Source organism: Schistocerca piceifrons, chromosome X (assembly GCF_021461385.2).
Source record: "Schistocerca piceifrons isolate TAMUIC-IGC-003096 chromosome X, iqSchPice1.1, whole genome shotgun sequence".
NCBI lineage: Eukaryota > Metazoa > Arthropoda > Insecta > Orthoptera > Acrididae > Schistocerca > Schistocerca piceifrons.
Genome location: NC_060149.1, coordinates 689,966,763 through 689,984,524, shown reverse-complemented (window position 1 = coordinate 689,984,524; position 17,762 = coordinate 689,966,763). Strand labels below are relative to the sequence as shown.

At 39.6% G+C, this 17,762-nt stretch overlaps 1 protein-coding gene across 1 annotated transcript in view; it reads right to left on the bottom strand.

Moving 5' to 3' along the window:
* LOC124723222 (apoptotic protease-activating factor 1) overlaps positions 1-17,762 on the bottom strand; it is a 282,007-nt gene that overhangs the window by 161,028 nt on the left and 103,217 nt on the right. Inside the window, exons 9-10 of the mRNA XM_047248407.1 lie at positions 13,193-13,432; positions 4,405-4,592 (exon numbers count right to left, since the gene is read on the bottom strand). Coding sequence (XP_047104363.1) covers positions 4,405-4,592; positions 13,193-13,432 — 428 coding nt within the window. The remainder of the gene's footprint in view (positions 1-4,404; positions 4,593-13,192; positions 13,433-17,762) is intronic.

The window sequence follows — 17,762 nt, the reverse complement described above, 5'->3', positions numbered from 1 at the left end:
AAACACTTAAACCCTGAAATGTACAAAATTAACTGCAATAACTGCACAAAATTTTATAATGGACAGAGGAGCAGAGATTTCATCGATAGATTCAGAAAACACGCAAGAGAAACAAGTTACAACCAATCCACCTTTTTTACACACCTCAAAAAATGAAAAACAGGAAGTTAACAACATTGAAAATGCACTACAAATCCTGCATCAAATCCCAAAATGTCTAATTGTAAATAATCTGGAGGAATTTGAAATATACATATACTCGTACACCAAGGATTACTTCTATTATATACAAAATGAATTAACTGATATCAGGCACACACAGCTTTAAAAAAAAAAAAGGATTATTTCTATTATATACAAAATGAACAAACTGATTTCAGGCACACACAGCTTTAAAAAAAAAAAAAAATTAAATTTTGTGTACAGATAATGGGTAACCAAAGCACAAGAGATTACAAAAACATCAATAACATTTCCACAGATACACAACCCACAGCAAAATAAAAATCTTTGAGTAAACAACTAGCTGTCAAACTTGGATTTCTACAACTGTCAGATACTAAAAAATGTATTATAAGTATTATAATATACGCGCAACAGCAGATTATAAACACCTTTAAAACACTGCTGAAAATAATATTACGACCAACAACTACAGACAACTATAATGGTTTATGCAAAGTGGGCATATGTCTGTTTAGAATGTTAGGATACGAGTACGTCATCTAGTGTATAAAAAAAAGAGACCTTTATAAATGATACACTGTGTAAATTATAAATAAATGTGATTGTTTGCAGATGTATTGATGAAGGCAATAAAGTTGAAATAACCTTATATACTAAAATAAAATATCAAGCAGCATACTGTTTTCCAATTTTCTGCATAATGCCCTACTTTGACATAACATATGCTGCAGGTACCACAATAAAGAAAACATAATATTTTTAGTCTGAACATGTCCAACCAGTTTGGATTTTTCATCAATGAGACAGTACAAATTGTTTTGACTGCAGTTCCCTTCCAAGCTATTGACGAGCTTGGCATACATTTTTCAGTCGTTTTCTCCTGCACTAGGCTGTACCTACACCACCAACCCAATGTGGTCACCTGTTTTAAATGGGCGTGTTCTACATGATGATGCGAACTAGACAACCTCCAACAACAACAACAAGTAATCTTGTCTAGTTCATGGGCAGCCCCTTTAGTAGTGGTACGGAAATAGAATGGCTCCCTTAGATTATACGGAGATTTTAAAGCAGTTAATGTCCAAGTGGTTGACATCTATTTTATTCCACACACTGAGGAGCTCTTTTTAAAACTGAAAATGGTGACTGTTGGTCAGAAATTGATCTACTGGAAGTGTATTTCAACTAAATATGGAACAGATCTCTACACTACTTCACATTTTGAACACCTCGTTCAGCCTCTACCAATATCAATGGTTCTCTTTTGGCATTTCATTTCTAGTACCCCTGCCACTTCAAAAAATTACTTAGAACAACTGATCCAAGAGATTCTACCTAAACACAATTATCTTGATGATATAATCTCCATGTAGTCTACCAAGTGCAAAGATCTCGAAAACCTACACTCACTTTCCTCTGCCTTAAGGAGTTTCAAGTAGAGTAGCTTTTTCAACCTTTGGTCGAGTACATGGTTTTTATTACAAACAAAATTGGGATAATTCTAACAAAACACCACATACAGCCTATGGACAGTATGACTGCACCCTGAAATGTAAGATAACTACAATCTTTCATTGGTGAGGCGAAGTATGCAAATGTAGTGCAGGCTGCATAACTGCTCCATGCCTTGTGAATAAAGGGAGCTGAGTTGATCACCCACATGCAACAATGTGTTCCACAGTCTTAAACTAGCCATACAATGGGTGCCTTGTTTGATGACCTACTTGCACTGGAAAACCTCAATTCTTGCCACCAGTGCCTCCCACCATGCCCCAGTGTCATCTTTTTACACCAGGAAGCAAACTGATTGCAACACCCAATAGTTTTCATTTGGAAAATTGCAAATAAGGCCCAACAAAACTACTCTCAGATTGAGAAAATGCCCTCACAATAATCTACACAGTGCACAAATTTCACACACATCTATGAGGTAAATTCCACTTAGTCATAGATCATAAGTCTTTGCTTGGTTTATTTGGCACTTGCTCATTATTGCCAGACAAAAAGGCAAAACTTATATAACTGTGATCCCTTTTCTACATGCATATAAGTATTCCATCTCATACAGACTAGCAGGTCAGTACATGAACACAGAAGCTCTTTCCGGCTGCCAGTTGGCCTCGATTGACAATTTGATGGACAGGATGTTTTGTACTTCTGTACTGACTCTGTGGCTCTTTTCTCTTTAAACAGTTTTCCAGTCATGGCATAGACAACTGCAACAGAACTAATGGACAGATGCCATGATGCACTAAGTTTTCAAATGAGTGCAGCTGGGCTACCCAGGCCACCTCCCTATGAGACTCAACACGGATTATGATCCTATTTTGTTTTGAAACATAGGCTGTTAACTTAGTACAGCATTGATCTACTTGCTATAGAAAACAAGTTCCCCCTGGTGGTGATTTCCCCCTCCCTGTGGACTCATATTCTCTCAGTGGTTATCCAGTCATTGGGGTGTCACATGGATGAAGACTTTGGCCCACCACCATGCTTACTGGCCAGCTATTGATAAATATACCTGTATTAAGGTCCCTGCCCACCTACATCCTGATTGCATGACCCAACAGGCATCACTTCCGAATGTCTGCTCCTTGGTACCAGATTCATGTAAACTTTGCAGGTTATTTTCTCAACTAAATGTTGCTGTCATTATAGATTGTTTGTCGAAGTTTTTATACATTACCAGGAAGTATTCCACAATTAAAGCACTGGTATAGGTGTTTGAGATCATAGGTCTCCCACAGGACATGGTAAATGATAATGGCCCCCAGTTCCCATCTGCCCCTTTTATAGAGTTTTGCACTCAACATGGCATACAGCAACTTCACAATGCTCCTTTTCATCCTGAACCAAGTAACAAGATGGAGCACATGCTTCAAACTGTTAAGGAAGGCAGCATCTATCATCCAGGATGGATTTCCACTCCCACCACATGCCGAGAGCTGTCATTTTTACAATGTGTACACAGACAGACTCCGATCGCAGTGCTGGCACAACTAATTGCAGTACAGCCCTTCACTTAGGCTGGCTGTCTGCTACAACCTGCGACCAAAACCATGAATGCAGCATCTATCTCCTTCTCCTTCTCCTTCTTCTTCTTCTTCTTCTTCTTCTTCTTCTTCTCCTCCTCCTCCTCCTCCTCCCTTGCTGCTGTCTCAGCCACAGCATCTGAGGTAAGATGACCGTAATCACAGCTACTACTCCACAGGGTCGCTCCATCTCTGAAGCTGCTCTCCTCAGTGGCTTCCACTGGTGCCCTCTGCATACCCACTTGGACTGGTGTCAACCCCAGTCCGACACAGGGTGATCACACAGACCCACCTGGGTCATCTCTTTCTGCCCAGCCACTTATACATGATAGCAAGATGATTGACTCTCCATCTACCTCTTTGCCAGAGTCGGCATCCAGTTAGGTTGTTTTTGATCCTATGTGCCATTTCAGGAGGGGAGGGATACTACAATCAGCAACTCAACTGGCAATGGACTCACTTATTTGCACCAGGTCGCAAGTGAAAAGCAATGACCAAAAGACACATCTATCTTCCCAATGTCACATCACATGGCGTGATCGCATGGTCTCTGCCTGTACAGTGACAGCTACTCTCATATTCATCCTTGCACACTTATCACATATGCACCGCCTACCCTCCAATTGGCAACCTACCTACAAACTTGGCCTGTGGTGGTTTTTTCTGTCGCTGCATTTCTCATGGCGTTACAACAGTTTGGATTTTAAACAAGGGCCTGTAGTATTTCATGGCGTTCGTCCTTTGTGTAGTTGCAGCCAGCCAGAAGCTTTCATTCTGCATCAAACTCACAGCCTATACAGAACTTGTAACTAGTGTTTATGTTCAGTTAAAAGGAATGGCAACACCATTGCAACACAAATCTTTGTAACATTGTTAACAAGTTAAAAGTTGTCAAATATTTTTCTACTGATTTTAACAATTTGTCTACTTTGTTTCAATAGACCTGAGTTACTATACACACTTTAACATTATTGAAAACTCACTATATTAAAATGTGTCATTTTTCACTGAAATTTTGCAGAAACTACAAAAGTATATTATAGCAGCTGTTTGATTCTAATGTTAGGCACTGAATTAAATGAACAGCAATGATGGTCTTTGTACTGGAAAATATGAAAATAAAATCACAATAATTTAATAATGAACTACAAGTAACAATCTTTAATTATGTGACATTTAAACTTACATATGTTCAAGGTAAAGCCTTGTATTACATTCCTTGGCAATTTTATAAGCCTCATTAAAAACAAAACTCTGTCTAGGTTCTTTAAGTGCACACTGAACAGCATCAAGATCTTGATACTTGTACAAATCCAAACCATGGGAGTGCACAAATCTTTCAAAGTCATCAACAACTGCTTTCAAATCCTCTTGCTAAAAACATAAATTAAAATGCAGAAACATTTACTGTGTATACAAAAAAGCAGAAATCAAAACGTACAAAACATATATGTTTTTACACTAGTGTCCAAAAGTGAAATATGATCAGCAAATGAGAACCAAGTAAAGCTTTATCAAGAGAGATGTTGTACACAATGAGTCCAGAACATATACAAATGAGCCAAAATATTATGACTACCAGCTTAAAAATGTGTTGGTCCTCCTTTGCAAAAAAATATAGCAACAATTCTGCACAGCATCAGTTGAACAAATCTGTGCAACGTTGTCAGAGGTATGTGGCACCTGATATCACACAGTTCCCATAAATTATGGTTCGGTTGTTTGTGGGTTTGGAACTGGCACCCAGACATCTTGACGCGTGACATTGGTTTCACATCAGGGGAATTTGGAGACCAAAAAATCAACATGAATTCAATAACATGCTCGTAAAACCGCTGTAGCATGATTGTGGCCTTCTGACATGGGCAGTTACCCCGCTGAAAGGTGCTATCGCTAGGGACAGGAAAATTTCGTGACAATGACAAAGTGAAAAATAATGGGAAATTAGTGGTTTTGAGAGAAATAACTCAAAATAGGGAATTTTTGTGAGATACTACGAAATTTGTAATTTTTCTGTATAAAAGTGCTAGAAATCTGAGAATGGCAGTTTACTAAATCTGTAACTGAAAGTTATCATATTTTAAAATTGCATTTTGATTTCTAATCTCCTCAAGGCTGAGGTTTATGTATAATCTTAAAATGTCAGCTTGAGTCCAGTGTAACAAATGTTGATGTGATGATGAAAGTAGCATCAAAATTGGCAAAGAAAAACACCAGATTTGGCAAAAAAAAAAAAGTGCCACCACCTATATTTGGATTACACAGCACCAAAATTTGGCAAAAAGACATCATTTAATTTGACAAAAAAGCAGCACTTTCACAAAAAAGGACACTACATTTGGCAAAAAATAACAGCAAGGCAAAAAATAGTAAGGAGTTTAACAAAAGTAGCAAATAATTCGTCAAAAAACATCGAATTTGGTGGTGGGTTCCGAAACACTTGTACCTGTACCAGCATTATAGTCTCTCATCAGATCTGCAATAGATAACTGTATATCCTGCTTTACAAAGCAGGCAAGACTCTAACTGCCACATTTTATGGTGAAGCATGGGTGTCCAATGCCTTCTCATGGTTCTACCACCCTTCAGTCACTTCCCATAGATGCACACAACAGTAGTACGTGAACAGCTGGCCAGTTTTGTCATTTCTGAGATGTTTGTTACCAGGTGCCAGGCTACAGCAACCTACACTTTCCCAAAGTTTCTCATGTCAGTGGATTTCCCCATTTACAGCCCATATCATCACTACAATTATTCCTCATACACCTCTGCTCCACTTACATAGTTTCCTTAGCATATCACACGCCTGCAACACCACCAGAAAGTTTTCAATTTCATAGTGACCAGTGGTCATAGTGTTGGTAAATCTCTGTCACAAAAAAAAGTTAATAATGAAAATGGTTCCCTGACTGCCATGCATGCTTGTCAACAACACAACACGTGCTCTATTATGTGTTTTGAAAGAAGGTACGGAAGAGAATCTGATGGTGGCTGGTAAGGTTAGCACTACATCCCAGACTTGCTCTAAAGGATTCACTTCCAGATACTTTGCTGGCCAGTCCATGTGATGCACATCTTTATCTGTGAGAAATACACCTGCAAAAATTGACTGATGTGAATAGGCATTAACAGCCACAAAAATGAATTCTTGAACAACTGCAACTCTGAAAACACCTACATGTTGTTAGTGTGTCCTTCAATTAACAATTTAGATATTAAGCTCTGTCCAATGATCCACCATGATGCCACCCCAAATCAGAACCCTGCCCACAACAGATCAATTGCTTACCATGAAGTTCTTGTGAGTGTGCTGGCTATCACTTTCTCTCCAGATGTATGTGTGATGAGAATTGACCTGTAGCTGATGAGAGATCCAGTACATTCCTCATTTGTGCTACAGCTTTGATGTGGCCAGGCCCACATCAAACAGAACTGTCTCTGGACTTCCACAAGTGGAGTATATGCTGCCAGCTATCTGGCACACAGATCAACTGCTCTGAACCTTAAATGCCTGATCTGTCAGGTAAGTGCACCTTCTGATACTGTTGTAAACTTTGTAGACATCTCTGAATTTTGTTGTGCTGTTAAGGCTCAATATTAGTCCTACCGTAGAGTGGTTACTCTTGGTCAGCCTCATACTTGTCTATGACATTTTCGCTGTTTATTTGCAGTGTGACAGTGCAATTTACATTCTGTGGTGCATTTGACATTTCTGAGACTGCAGTCTGTGGCTGGCCTGCATCGAAATGTGCAAATACTGTTCCCTGCAATATGGGTACCAGATGGAATCTTCATACAATAACACTGAAGAAGGTAGTATTGATCTAATGCAATGCTTTTTCTTATCTTTGAATCACATGCTCATTCAGTCATGAAATATTCCTGTCCTATAACGATAGCACAATTTTTGTTTGTGGAGACACACTGATAGTCATTTACAGAGATTACTCATCTTTTCTCTTTCCATGTTTCCTTTTTTTTGTTTTCAAACTCACACTTAACATTTGGACACTAGTTTATGGTGTATAATGCATGCAGCAGAAAGTAACAGAATAAAGCCAAGAATTTATGGCAACACACTAAATTTAAATAATTGATTTCTACCAATTTTAAGACAAAAAGTGAATTCACAATGGCCTGTGAAAATATTTATTTATGTTAGCATCATACTGTGCAATGAAATCAATAAACCGTGCACTTAGTGGAATATTAAAATAAAGCTTTGGTAGGTGCTGAACTAAACTTTAAAGTATCTAACAAACTAAAAAATAACAGAAGAATGCACTACAAATTATCATATTACCTACACTGTCAATCTAATATTGCGTAAGACAGTCCATTCAACTTCATCATTACACAAAATGAAACTTGGATAAATATTTAAATATTATATTAATAAAAGATACTGATAATGAATGAACAAAAACAAAAAAAGAAAGAAAGAAAGCTAGACTTGAACATCCTACTGACGATGGAATAACTGAAGGTGGGCTGGTCGAGGATGGGGCAAGGACTTGAGCATAGCCTTGTTTAAGGATTCTTTCTAGTATTTACCTGAAGTGTTTCAGGAATATCGGACTATACTTAAATGAGGGTGACAATCAAGGATTTTAACATTGCTTCTCTTGAGTCTGATCCCATTGTCTTAATCACTGCACCGCCTCTTTTTGGGCACACTGATGGGATTATGTAATATGACACTTTATTTCCTGCTGGTTAAATGGACTGTTCTTAAACAGAAAAGGAGCTGAGATTTTCACTCTGCAGCGGAGTGTGTGCTGATATGAAACTTCCTGGCAGATTAAAACTGTGTGCCGGACCGACACTCAAACTCGGGACTTTTGCCTTTCGTGGGCAAGTGCTCTACCAACTGAGCTACCCTAGCACGACTCACGCCCCATCCTCACAGGTTTGCAGGAGAGCTTCTGTAAAGTTTGGAAGGTAGGAGACGAGGTACTGGCAGAAGTAAAGCTGTGAGGACGGTGCGTGAGTCGTGCTTGGGTAGCTCAGTTAGTAGAGCACTTGCCCGCGAAAGGCAAAGGTCCCGAGTTCAAGTCTCGGTCCGGCACACAGTTTTAATCTGCCAGGAAGTTTCATATCAGCACACACTCTGCTGCAGAGTGAAAATCTCATTCTGGAAACATCCCCCAGGCTGTGGCTAAGCCATGTCTCTGCAATATCCTTTCTTTCAGGAGTGCTAGTTCTGCAAGGTTCACAAGAGAGCTTCTGTAAAGTTTGGAAGGTAGGAGATGAGGTACTGGCAGAAGTAAAGCTGTGAGGACAGGGTGTGAGTCACGCTTGGGTAGCTCAGTTGGTAGAGCACTTGCCCGCGAAAGGTAAAGTTCCCGAGTTTGAGTATTGGTCTGGCACACAGTTTTAATCTGCCAGGAAGTATCAGAAAAAAGCTCTCTGACAAAAATAATATAAAAAATTAAAGACAGTGAACAATACAACCCAACCACATGAAAAAAAAATGCAAATCTTGGAACAAAATTAGGAGAAAAGACGCTTTCTTGACTAAATGATATGAAAAACTGACATTTGATAGGCTTTCCTTGGCATCTTTGAGAAATATTTGGCGTTTTGAACTACTGACAAAAAGGAACACTTCCTCTGAAAGCATGTGAGAATAATAGTAATGTAGCCATGTATACAACATGCGTAAGAATAATAATGGGACTGATTTTTTTATCTACCAAAGTTTTTATTTTTGCAAACAATATTGTCCCCTTCAAAGTAGATCCCTTTGGCAGCTATACACTGGTGGAGTTGTCATTCCCAGTCTTGTAGTCTTGGTAGCAGTGCTGAAAGGCTTCACCTGGTATGGTCTTTAACATGTCCGTCAGATTTTTCTAAGCATTCTCCAGAGTCCCAAAATAACATCCTTTTAAGATGTTTTTCAATTTTAGGAAAAGAAAAAGTCACAAGGACTAGGGGGGGGGGGGGGTTGTGGAACAAAAGGGATGCCTTTTGAGGTCAACAGTTCAACAGTTCTGTGATGGAAGTGGCTGTGTGACATGGGGTGTTATCATGAAGCAGTATCCACTTGTCTGCACTGTCCGGTCTCACTCAGTTCACCCTTTCCCTGAGCCTTTCAAGGACATCATTGTAAAACACATAGCTGACAGTCCGTCCTGGAGAAACAAATTCTTTATGTACATTACCCCTACTGTCAAAAAAGGAAATCTGCATTGTTTTGCTCTTTGATTTTCCCATTCAATATTTTTTTGCTCGAGGAGATGTCTCAGTATGCCATTCCTCACTTGAAGCTTTGTTTCACGACCTTATTAAAAATCCAGGACTTATCACCTCTGATAATGTGACTGTACCATTGGCAAGCCTCTCAAGAAGATCAATGCACATGTTTCTTCAATTGTCCTTCTGCTCAGATGTGCAGTTACTCAGCATCATTTTGGCACAAACCTTTCGCACATGCAAATCTTCGATCAAGATTTGATGTGCAGTGAAAGTGCTTAAGTTTAACATGTAACACATCATCCTTTTTGTTAAACATCAGCCTAATCTCACAAAAGCATGAACACAGTTGACTTTTTTTTCTGTTTTTGAAGTTGAAGGTCTCCCAGAGTGAGGTTCTTCTTCAACGTGTTCTCTGCCTTCCAAAAATTATTTGTGCCAGCAAAAAAATTGTACTCCTAATAAGGAATGTTCCACATAGGCCTGTTTTAGCTTTTCATAGGTCACACTTGTGGAGTCCCCGACTTTAACACAAAACTTGATTGCATAATGTTGCTCTAAATTCCACAGTTCCATTTTTGTAACACATATGAAAAGCACAACTTCACTGATGGCACTCTCAAAAAAAGCATGTGATGGCTGTATGGAGTTGAAACTCAGACTGAGCACCTGGAAGGGGTGAACACACTGGTCTACACAAGTAGAACAACACAGAGTTGCCAGATTGCTTGTGGTGTTGTCAGTCTCATTATTTTTCTCACACACTTCGTAAAAAGAATTGTGTTTTTTGTGAGGTTTCTTTCATCTGTTCCATAATGATAGAGATTCGTCAACTGTTATGCTCTCATATTGCTTCCTTTTATGGAAACAGATGATTTGATAACAGTAGATATCAAAAACATCCGGTATGTTTTGTGACCACAAGTGCCAGTACTACAACTTTGTTCTAGAGGCACACAGAGGACTATATGTTCTTTCTCATTACCTTCTCTGTATAGGGCCAGGCTGCCTTTTCAGCTAGCCTGCTGACTGTGGAATGGATGCTTCAACAGCACCGTAGATCAGAATGAGATTTTCACTCTGCAGCAGAATGTGCGCTGATATGAAACTTCCTGGCAGTTTGAAACTGTGTGTCGGACCGAGACTCGAACTCGGGACCTTTGCCTTTCGTGGACAAGTGCTCTACCATCTGAGCTACCCAAGCATGACTCACATCCCGTCCTCAAAGCTTTACTTCTGCTTTACTGGGTAAGTGACCATACTAAACACGCTACAAACAGTACTGGAGTACAAGTCACAGGAGTGTCTTACAAGCTACTTATCTCACTGTGCAGCTGAACCTAGAATCTTGCAAACAATTTAATGCCTTGTTTTTGCCTTTAATTTAGTCATTCCATATTAAATCACTCCAAACAGGCCAGAGTATTTAAATCATATCAGTCACTGCAGTGACTTATCACAAGTAGCATCATAAGCAATACTGAGGATGTTAATCAATGTATGAGAACTATTTTGAATTGGTTTGTTTAAAGGTAGCTGATAATTGCCTAACCAGTACTGATCTTATGCAAATTCTCATGTATGTCACAAAAATGGTGACATTATGACTAGGTCATTCATGCATATCATGAGTAACAAACTTCACTGAAGCATGTCTGATGTTAATTTGCTTCTAGTGATGAGTCTCTGTCAGAATTACACACTTGATTCTACTTCCTAAAAATCCTTCAGATAGTCTTTTCGGATATTCCTTAACTGTGTACCTTAATAGTTAACCAATGGCATATGATAGCTCAAAAGCATTTCAAATGCCATAAATACCAGCAATCTTGATGACTGCCCATAAGTGCAGCCTCTTAAATCTTGTGAATGAAGAGAGTTTCCCATATTTGTTGGTTCTAGAAAACATGTTGATTCTGATAATGAAGATAATAAGACTGAAGGAAATGCACCACCTTTCTCTCATTATGGGATAAAATTCACAATCAGTTGCCAACATAGCTTCTGTAACTTATGTGAATTTTATTTCCCATTACATAATTAATCATGCATCTAAATAACAGACAGAACAGGTCGCTGGCCACCAAAAAATAGTTTCAGCACTGACCAGTTCACAAGGTACACTACCTACAGATAGTAAATCACAAAAGCATTCAGCTCAGCTTGAAAAGATCCAAATACTGTTCTGAAATGTGATATTTCTCACATGTCAACAAGATGTAACATAGTCAAAGAAACGCTGTTCATACTCATTAAGAACTGCTTCAGTTCTGAGTCAAAACTGCAAGGCAAGGAATTTATTTACATGCACGTTCCCCATAAAAATTGGAAACATTTCCTGTGACAGTGACAATTTAATGATCACAGAAAAAAATGAATGAAAGCGGAGAGCTTTGTGGGCACAGGAAAATAAAAATCCACAAAAATACAGAGCTGTCAGACTCCCACCTAAGAACCTACAAATGAATTATTAACTTTCCGACCTCTGCCAACACATATGATAAATTTACAAGGAGGAGGGGGAAGGGGAGAGGGAGGGGGAGAGGGAGAGGGAGGGGGAGGGGGAGAGGGAGGGGGAGAGGGAGGGGGAGGAGGTGGAGGAGAGGAAAGAAAAGTTACTGGTATCCAGAAATTGCATAAATGTAATGAAACTGAAATAAAGTCTTGTCAGAAATGCAGTTTCAAATAAATGCAGAAAATGCATTTTTGAATAATATTCTTGAGCATTCAACAGCAGTCTCCAGCAATGTTATCAGCAGTAAAACCAATGACTGCCAGCGGGTTGTTCTAATGTAGGTGAGGCAGCAACATCGGGGACCTTTCAGAATAAGGCCGAAGTGTTGCATGCAAGGAAATGGGGCTTGGACAGAACCTAGCGACTCTGATCCACTGTGTGACTGAATGATGTTAGGTGGTTTGAGTGCCTGATCACATCTTTGAAACTGCTGCTGCCACCTTCCTATAAGCATCAAGAATCAATCTTTGTTATCGCTTGGTATCCAAACACTGCCTCCATGTCCTGCTTAATGAGTACCACTGAGTTTTGTTAATATTAAGACAGTTTTATATAATTTTAGATACCTCTTTTATAATGGAACCCCAATATGAAGGTTCATGCCCCAAGACTCTAGGTTTTTTCAAATTATATTTGTAAGCAAACAGGGGGAAACAATTATTTTATTCACATTTGATGTAGTTTAACTTATGTTTAAAGCAAATAACATAATTTACTGCATATGCTCTAACTTATTTCTTGACAGTTTCACATTTTTGACTGGTTTACAATGAATATACAATGTCGTCTTCTCTTACATGGCTGTAATGTAATTCAGCACCAGTATAAGTGTAGGAGAAATACGACCTGTTCAGAGACAGACAAATTAGAATGGGTTTCAGTCTGTTCTTATCAGAAATATCTTTTGTAACTTAACTAATAAGGAATTGTTCAACTCCCTGTTTGGGAATTGCACAATCAAGTATTTCATCTTTAGCACATTTTTACATCTTTGTAATATTACATTGATGTGGAGCACTGGAATCAATCCAGTATGTACATAAAGTAAAGAGTATATTAATTGATTGCTGTGGCAAACACATTCACTGTAGGATTAAAATAATGTCAGGTGCACCTTGCCAAGTTGAGGGAAAAAAAAAAAAAAAAACACACAGAAGAACTCATGATCTCTACTTTTTCAAGTTAGCATAATTCATATTTATAGTTAATAATTTTCAAAAATTGCTGCATTTTAAGTTAAGACTGCCAACTTTTACTTACTTACCTCTTTATCTATGTTAATCCTATATTTTCTGTAGTCCAGAAGCAGGTCACCTGGTCCAGTGACTTTCAACTTTGCTTGGACAAAAGGTAAACTGATATAAAGGTTGGAGTATAAATCCCACATTTCAGCCTCATCAATATGGTAACCAATGTAGGTATATATATAATTATCATTTGGTAATTTTGAAAAATCACCATCACAGATTTTACTGTATGCTTCCAGCAATTTTCTATGTAGTTCCTATAAACAACAAAATGCACATAATTTACATTGAAAGCCTGAGTATGAACATGATTCCATCTAGTATTTTCAGATACAGTGACACTGTTCCTACAAAGTTCAATATTAAGTATGGGAAACACCACAAATCCTTAACAGTTTCATTTTTGCTACAAAATCCAGTGAGAAAAAATAGCATCTTGCTGAACATACTACGAATAAACTAATCAACTGCCTACACTACGAGCAATGCTGGAAGTCAGTTTCCATTCAGCAGGAGCTAAAATTGTTGTAACAGGCTGAGACTGCCAAATTTAGAATTTAATGGCATATAGTACTTCTTCTTCAGGAACTAATTATTTAAATTTTGCTGTCTGTTATTATGCACTACTTCATTTGTGTTCCCAATAATATGTCACCCATAAACTATTTGAAATTTGAGAGAGAGAAAGAGAAATTGTGCCTCTGGAGGTATGTTAGTCACTTGTCACTTCTTCAGAGTCCATTGCCTGCCAGGACATGTGCCACTGCTGAATTGTTTGTTTCAGTAACTACAGCTTGCTAAACCTTTCTCTGCAAACCCTATCATTGATTTGGTGTTATCTGTTTTGTCCTTAGGAACACAGCAGGCTGACCTAACCCCACGTCTTGATGTGTGTCATACAAAACAGTTTTTTTTTTAATTCAGATATGACGGCCAATAAAGAAATAATTTGGATATTTTAGACAGCATGTTCACTGCTGCTTATTGAGATGTTACAGGCCCGAGTTAAAATGCAGTTTGGAAAAGTGCTGCTTCTTTCAGCCTTCTATTCTTTATCATGAGTATGAGGTTTCTAGTGCTGGTATCAAACCCCTTCGTCAGTATGTCTCTGCTGTTGTGGTTCGTCAGCGTCCTATGTCAGTCACGGAACTCAAGGTTTTTTTTAGGTAAGTTTGCCTATTATTATCCGTTATTTACAGGGTCAGCATAGGTTGTACAATCATTACATGACTTGGTGCACAAGATAACGTCTTTCCACTGGTCACATGCATGTGAAACAGCGTTTTCCAAACTGAAGTTGACGTTACAATCTGCACCTTGCCTCATAACCTACCAACTGGGTCAACAGTTAATGTTACCAACAAATGCGTCCCAGCATGGGGTGGGGGAGGTGTTAGCTCATATATATTCTGATGGCTCCATGTGGCCTATTGCATATGTGTCTAAGATGCTTAATCCATTTCAGACTAAATGTTCACAAATTCATGCCTTAAAGAAGTTTCATGTTTTCCTGCATGATGTAAAATTCCATCTCATCATAGATCAAAAGCCTTTAGTTTTGCTGTTTAACCCCGCAGCATCATTGCCAGACAAAGCAGTAGTCGCCTCCCACATTAGGGCTGTTCATCTCCTGGTACAACTACAAGATACACTTCCACCCCACAGCTAAACACGCAAATGCCGACATGCTCTCCCATCTTCTGGCCAGTCCTGTAGTGCTACTGATCTGATTTTACAGTAAGTGATACATTGCCTATAACATGGCTAGACTACGGTGCCTCCATCACAGGGATCCACCCCCCTCCATAACTACTATGTGTTTTGGCATCATTTCTCTATCACTGATGGTGTTCTACTACTTGATATGGACTATTCAACTCCTCACATAGTGGTTCCCTCGGCTCTCCGTTTGGATATCCTGCAATTGCTGCATGCTGATTTCTGGGGGTTGTCACACAATGAGACATTAGCCCATTGTCATGTTTTTTGGCCTGGTTTGGACAGCGACATCACTTGCTTGGTTACAGCATGTTCTCAATGTGCATCACAGCAAGCCGCCCCGTGGGCAACGTTGTCTCCGTGCCTCCAACCTTCGCAAGCCTGGGACTGTCTCCACATCAATTTTGCTGGCTCTTTTCTTAATGTATACTGGCTAATAGTAATTGGTGCATTCTCTTGGTTCCCATATGTTGTTCATTGCCTGTCAACTTTGGCCTCTGACACCGTGGCAGCCCTGTCAGAAATTTTTTCCATCACAGGACTCCCGCAATGTTGGTCTCTGATAACAGCCATCAGTTTGTATCACAGGAGTTTGCCTCCTCCTGCAACATCCTTGGGATTTGCCACATTTTTGCCCTGCCCTTCCCTCTACAGTCCAATGGTGAGGCTGAAAGGTTAGTTAGAAGATTAAAAATGCAAGTGGAAAAGTATGCCACTCGATCCCCATCCAACGTTGCCTTGGATCAATTTCTGTGTTCCTATCAGTTCATGCCATTATGCAACCAACAGCCCCACCGAACTGCTCCATGGGTGTGACCCTGGTCGTTCCTGCATCTCCTGTAGCCTGGCCAGAGATGCCAACACGTGCAGCTGGCGTCCTGTTTCCAGCCTGGGATGGCTGTCTGGTCGTCGTCCAAATTGGATTCCCGCCGTCATCTCCTGATGCCATCTCTGTCATGTTCATATGGGGAAGGGTCTATGTCCATGTCATTACGACTAGTTATACCTGCTCATGGATGACCGGGCAGCCCCGGCCGAGATGTCAATGTTGCCACGGCAGTCCGTGCCACTCAATGAATCACCTGATGTGGCTGGGTCCTGGGTCCCTACCATGACATGAGGGGTCCCCCAGCACCGGTGGCCACTGGTGTAGCTTCTCCAGTACTGCTACAGTACTGATGCAGCTACCATCCGCACCGGAGCCATCTCCTCCGCCTACACTGCCAACAGCGGAGGTACTACCACCACCAGATCCTGGACCTGATGTAGATATGGAACTCATGCTGATGTCGCCCTACCGTATGGGTTGACACGAGAAGGCGGCCTGCAACACTGCTTGCGCCCCAAGTACTTCCGACCATGCGCTCCACTATCAGCATGTTATCCATGTCTTAGCCTCAGGGGGGAAGACACCATGGACATCTTGCGAAGAGGAAGGGAAGAGGAATGGAGTAATGTATGCACACTTGAAAGCCGTGTGCTTTAGCAGTGTGTTGTCATGAGACTGTACCACAAAAGAGTAATACTGTGAACTGATACAGCCCGCCATGTCGAGTGCCTATTTAAACCCTGCCACGTGGTGCTCACGCTCAGTTATCATGTTATTACTGTTTGCATACATTCACCTTATCTTATTGTGTTAAATGTATGTTATGATTATTGGTGTACATGCACTCTTCAGAAACCACATTAGTACGCACAGGTATGTGTTAATGGATTGTATACTACCTAATTTCCCTTTGAGGATGAAGTTGAATAGTTTGCTTTTAATGCAGAGGGACTTCAACAACTAAAGAAAGAATTAAATAGGGCAAGGGGCATAAGTACACAAACAAATCAATTATAAAAGCACTAAAATAACATGTAATCAACATATCAAAAGAATACAGTGCAAATTAGCAATGAAGTACTAAACTCAGGTTATGTTTTTTCCGTTAGAGCAACTGAAGACAGTGATTGGATGGACAGGAAAAAGAAATTAACAGATGAGCAAAAATAGTTTGGAGTGCTTTTGGTAAAGTAAATATGATTTTCAAAACTAAGTTTCCAATATGTCCAAAACAGAAATTTTACTATCATATTGGAGTTTTGAGCTCAGTTCTCATGCTTGCAGAAAAATAATAATGAATTAAGGATGGGTCTGCCTTTTTGCAAGTACACAAATTATTGTTTTGTTTCATCACAACTGTGTAATCCTCAGTGGTTTTGTTTTTTATTGTTTTCCTGAAATACTTACATACAGGTTATTTTTAGGTTAAGAAATATGATATATATTGTTTGTGTGTGTTATTTTGTGTTGTCTGATAATTTGTTCAGATTAATTAATTAACAAAATATTCCAGGCTATTATGCCATGGTTGAATGGATTTCACTTATAAACTTGATGTTCCTTCCCCATCTACAGAGGACATTTTCAAGGGGGATCATAGCTTTGTTGAATGTCCACAATTCACACCCTGGCTCACTACTGACTACAGCAAAACTCCGCTTTGACAAGCTTCTGTGCAGTGGTGTGAAGTCACATGTTTTGAATACACAAGCACAATTGGCTGTTGCTGACTGCTGTCATTCACTGTTGCTATCATTCCACTGGAATAAGTTGGAATTTATAGGATTCCATGTAGTTGTGGGAAGGTGTACACATCATTTTCAGCGCCGGAATCTAAATGTCATTCAATTTCGTGCCCTCCTTCTTCCTATTGAAATTCCTGGGCTGTTCTGCAATCTCTATGACCTCTCTGTGTAGCCTTTCATGGTATCCGCTTGTAGCTGCCAGTACTTGAGTCTTATCAAAATGAATGTGATGGTCTCCTGGCTGTAAGGCACGTTCTGCAACAGCTTATCTGTCAATCTCCCCTCTTCTGCAAT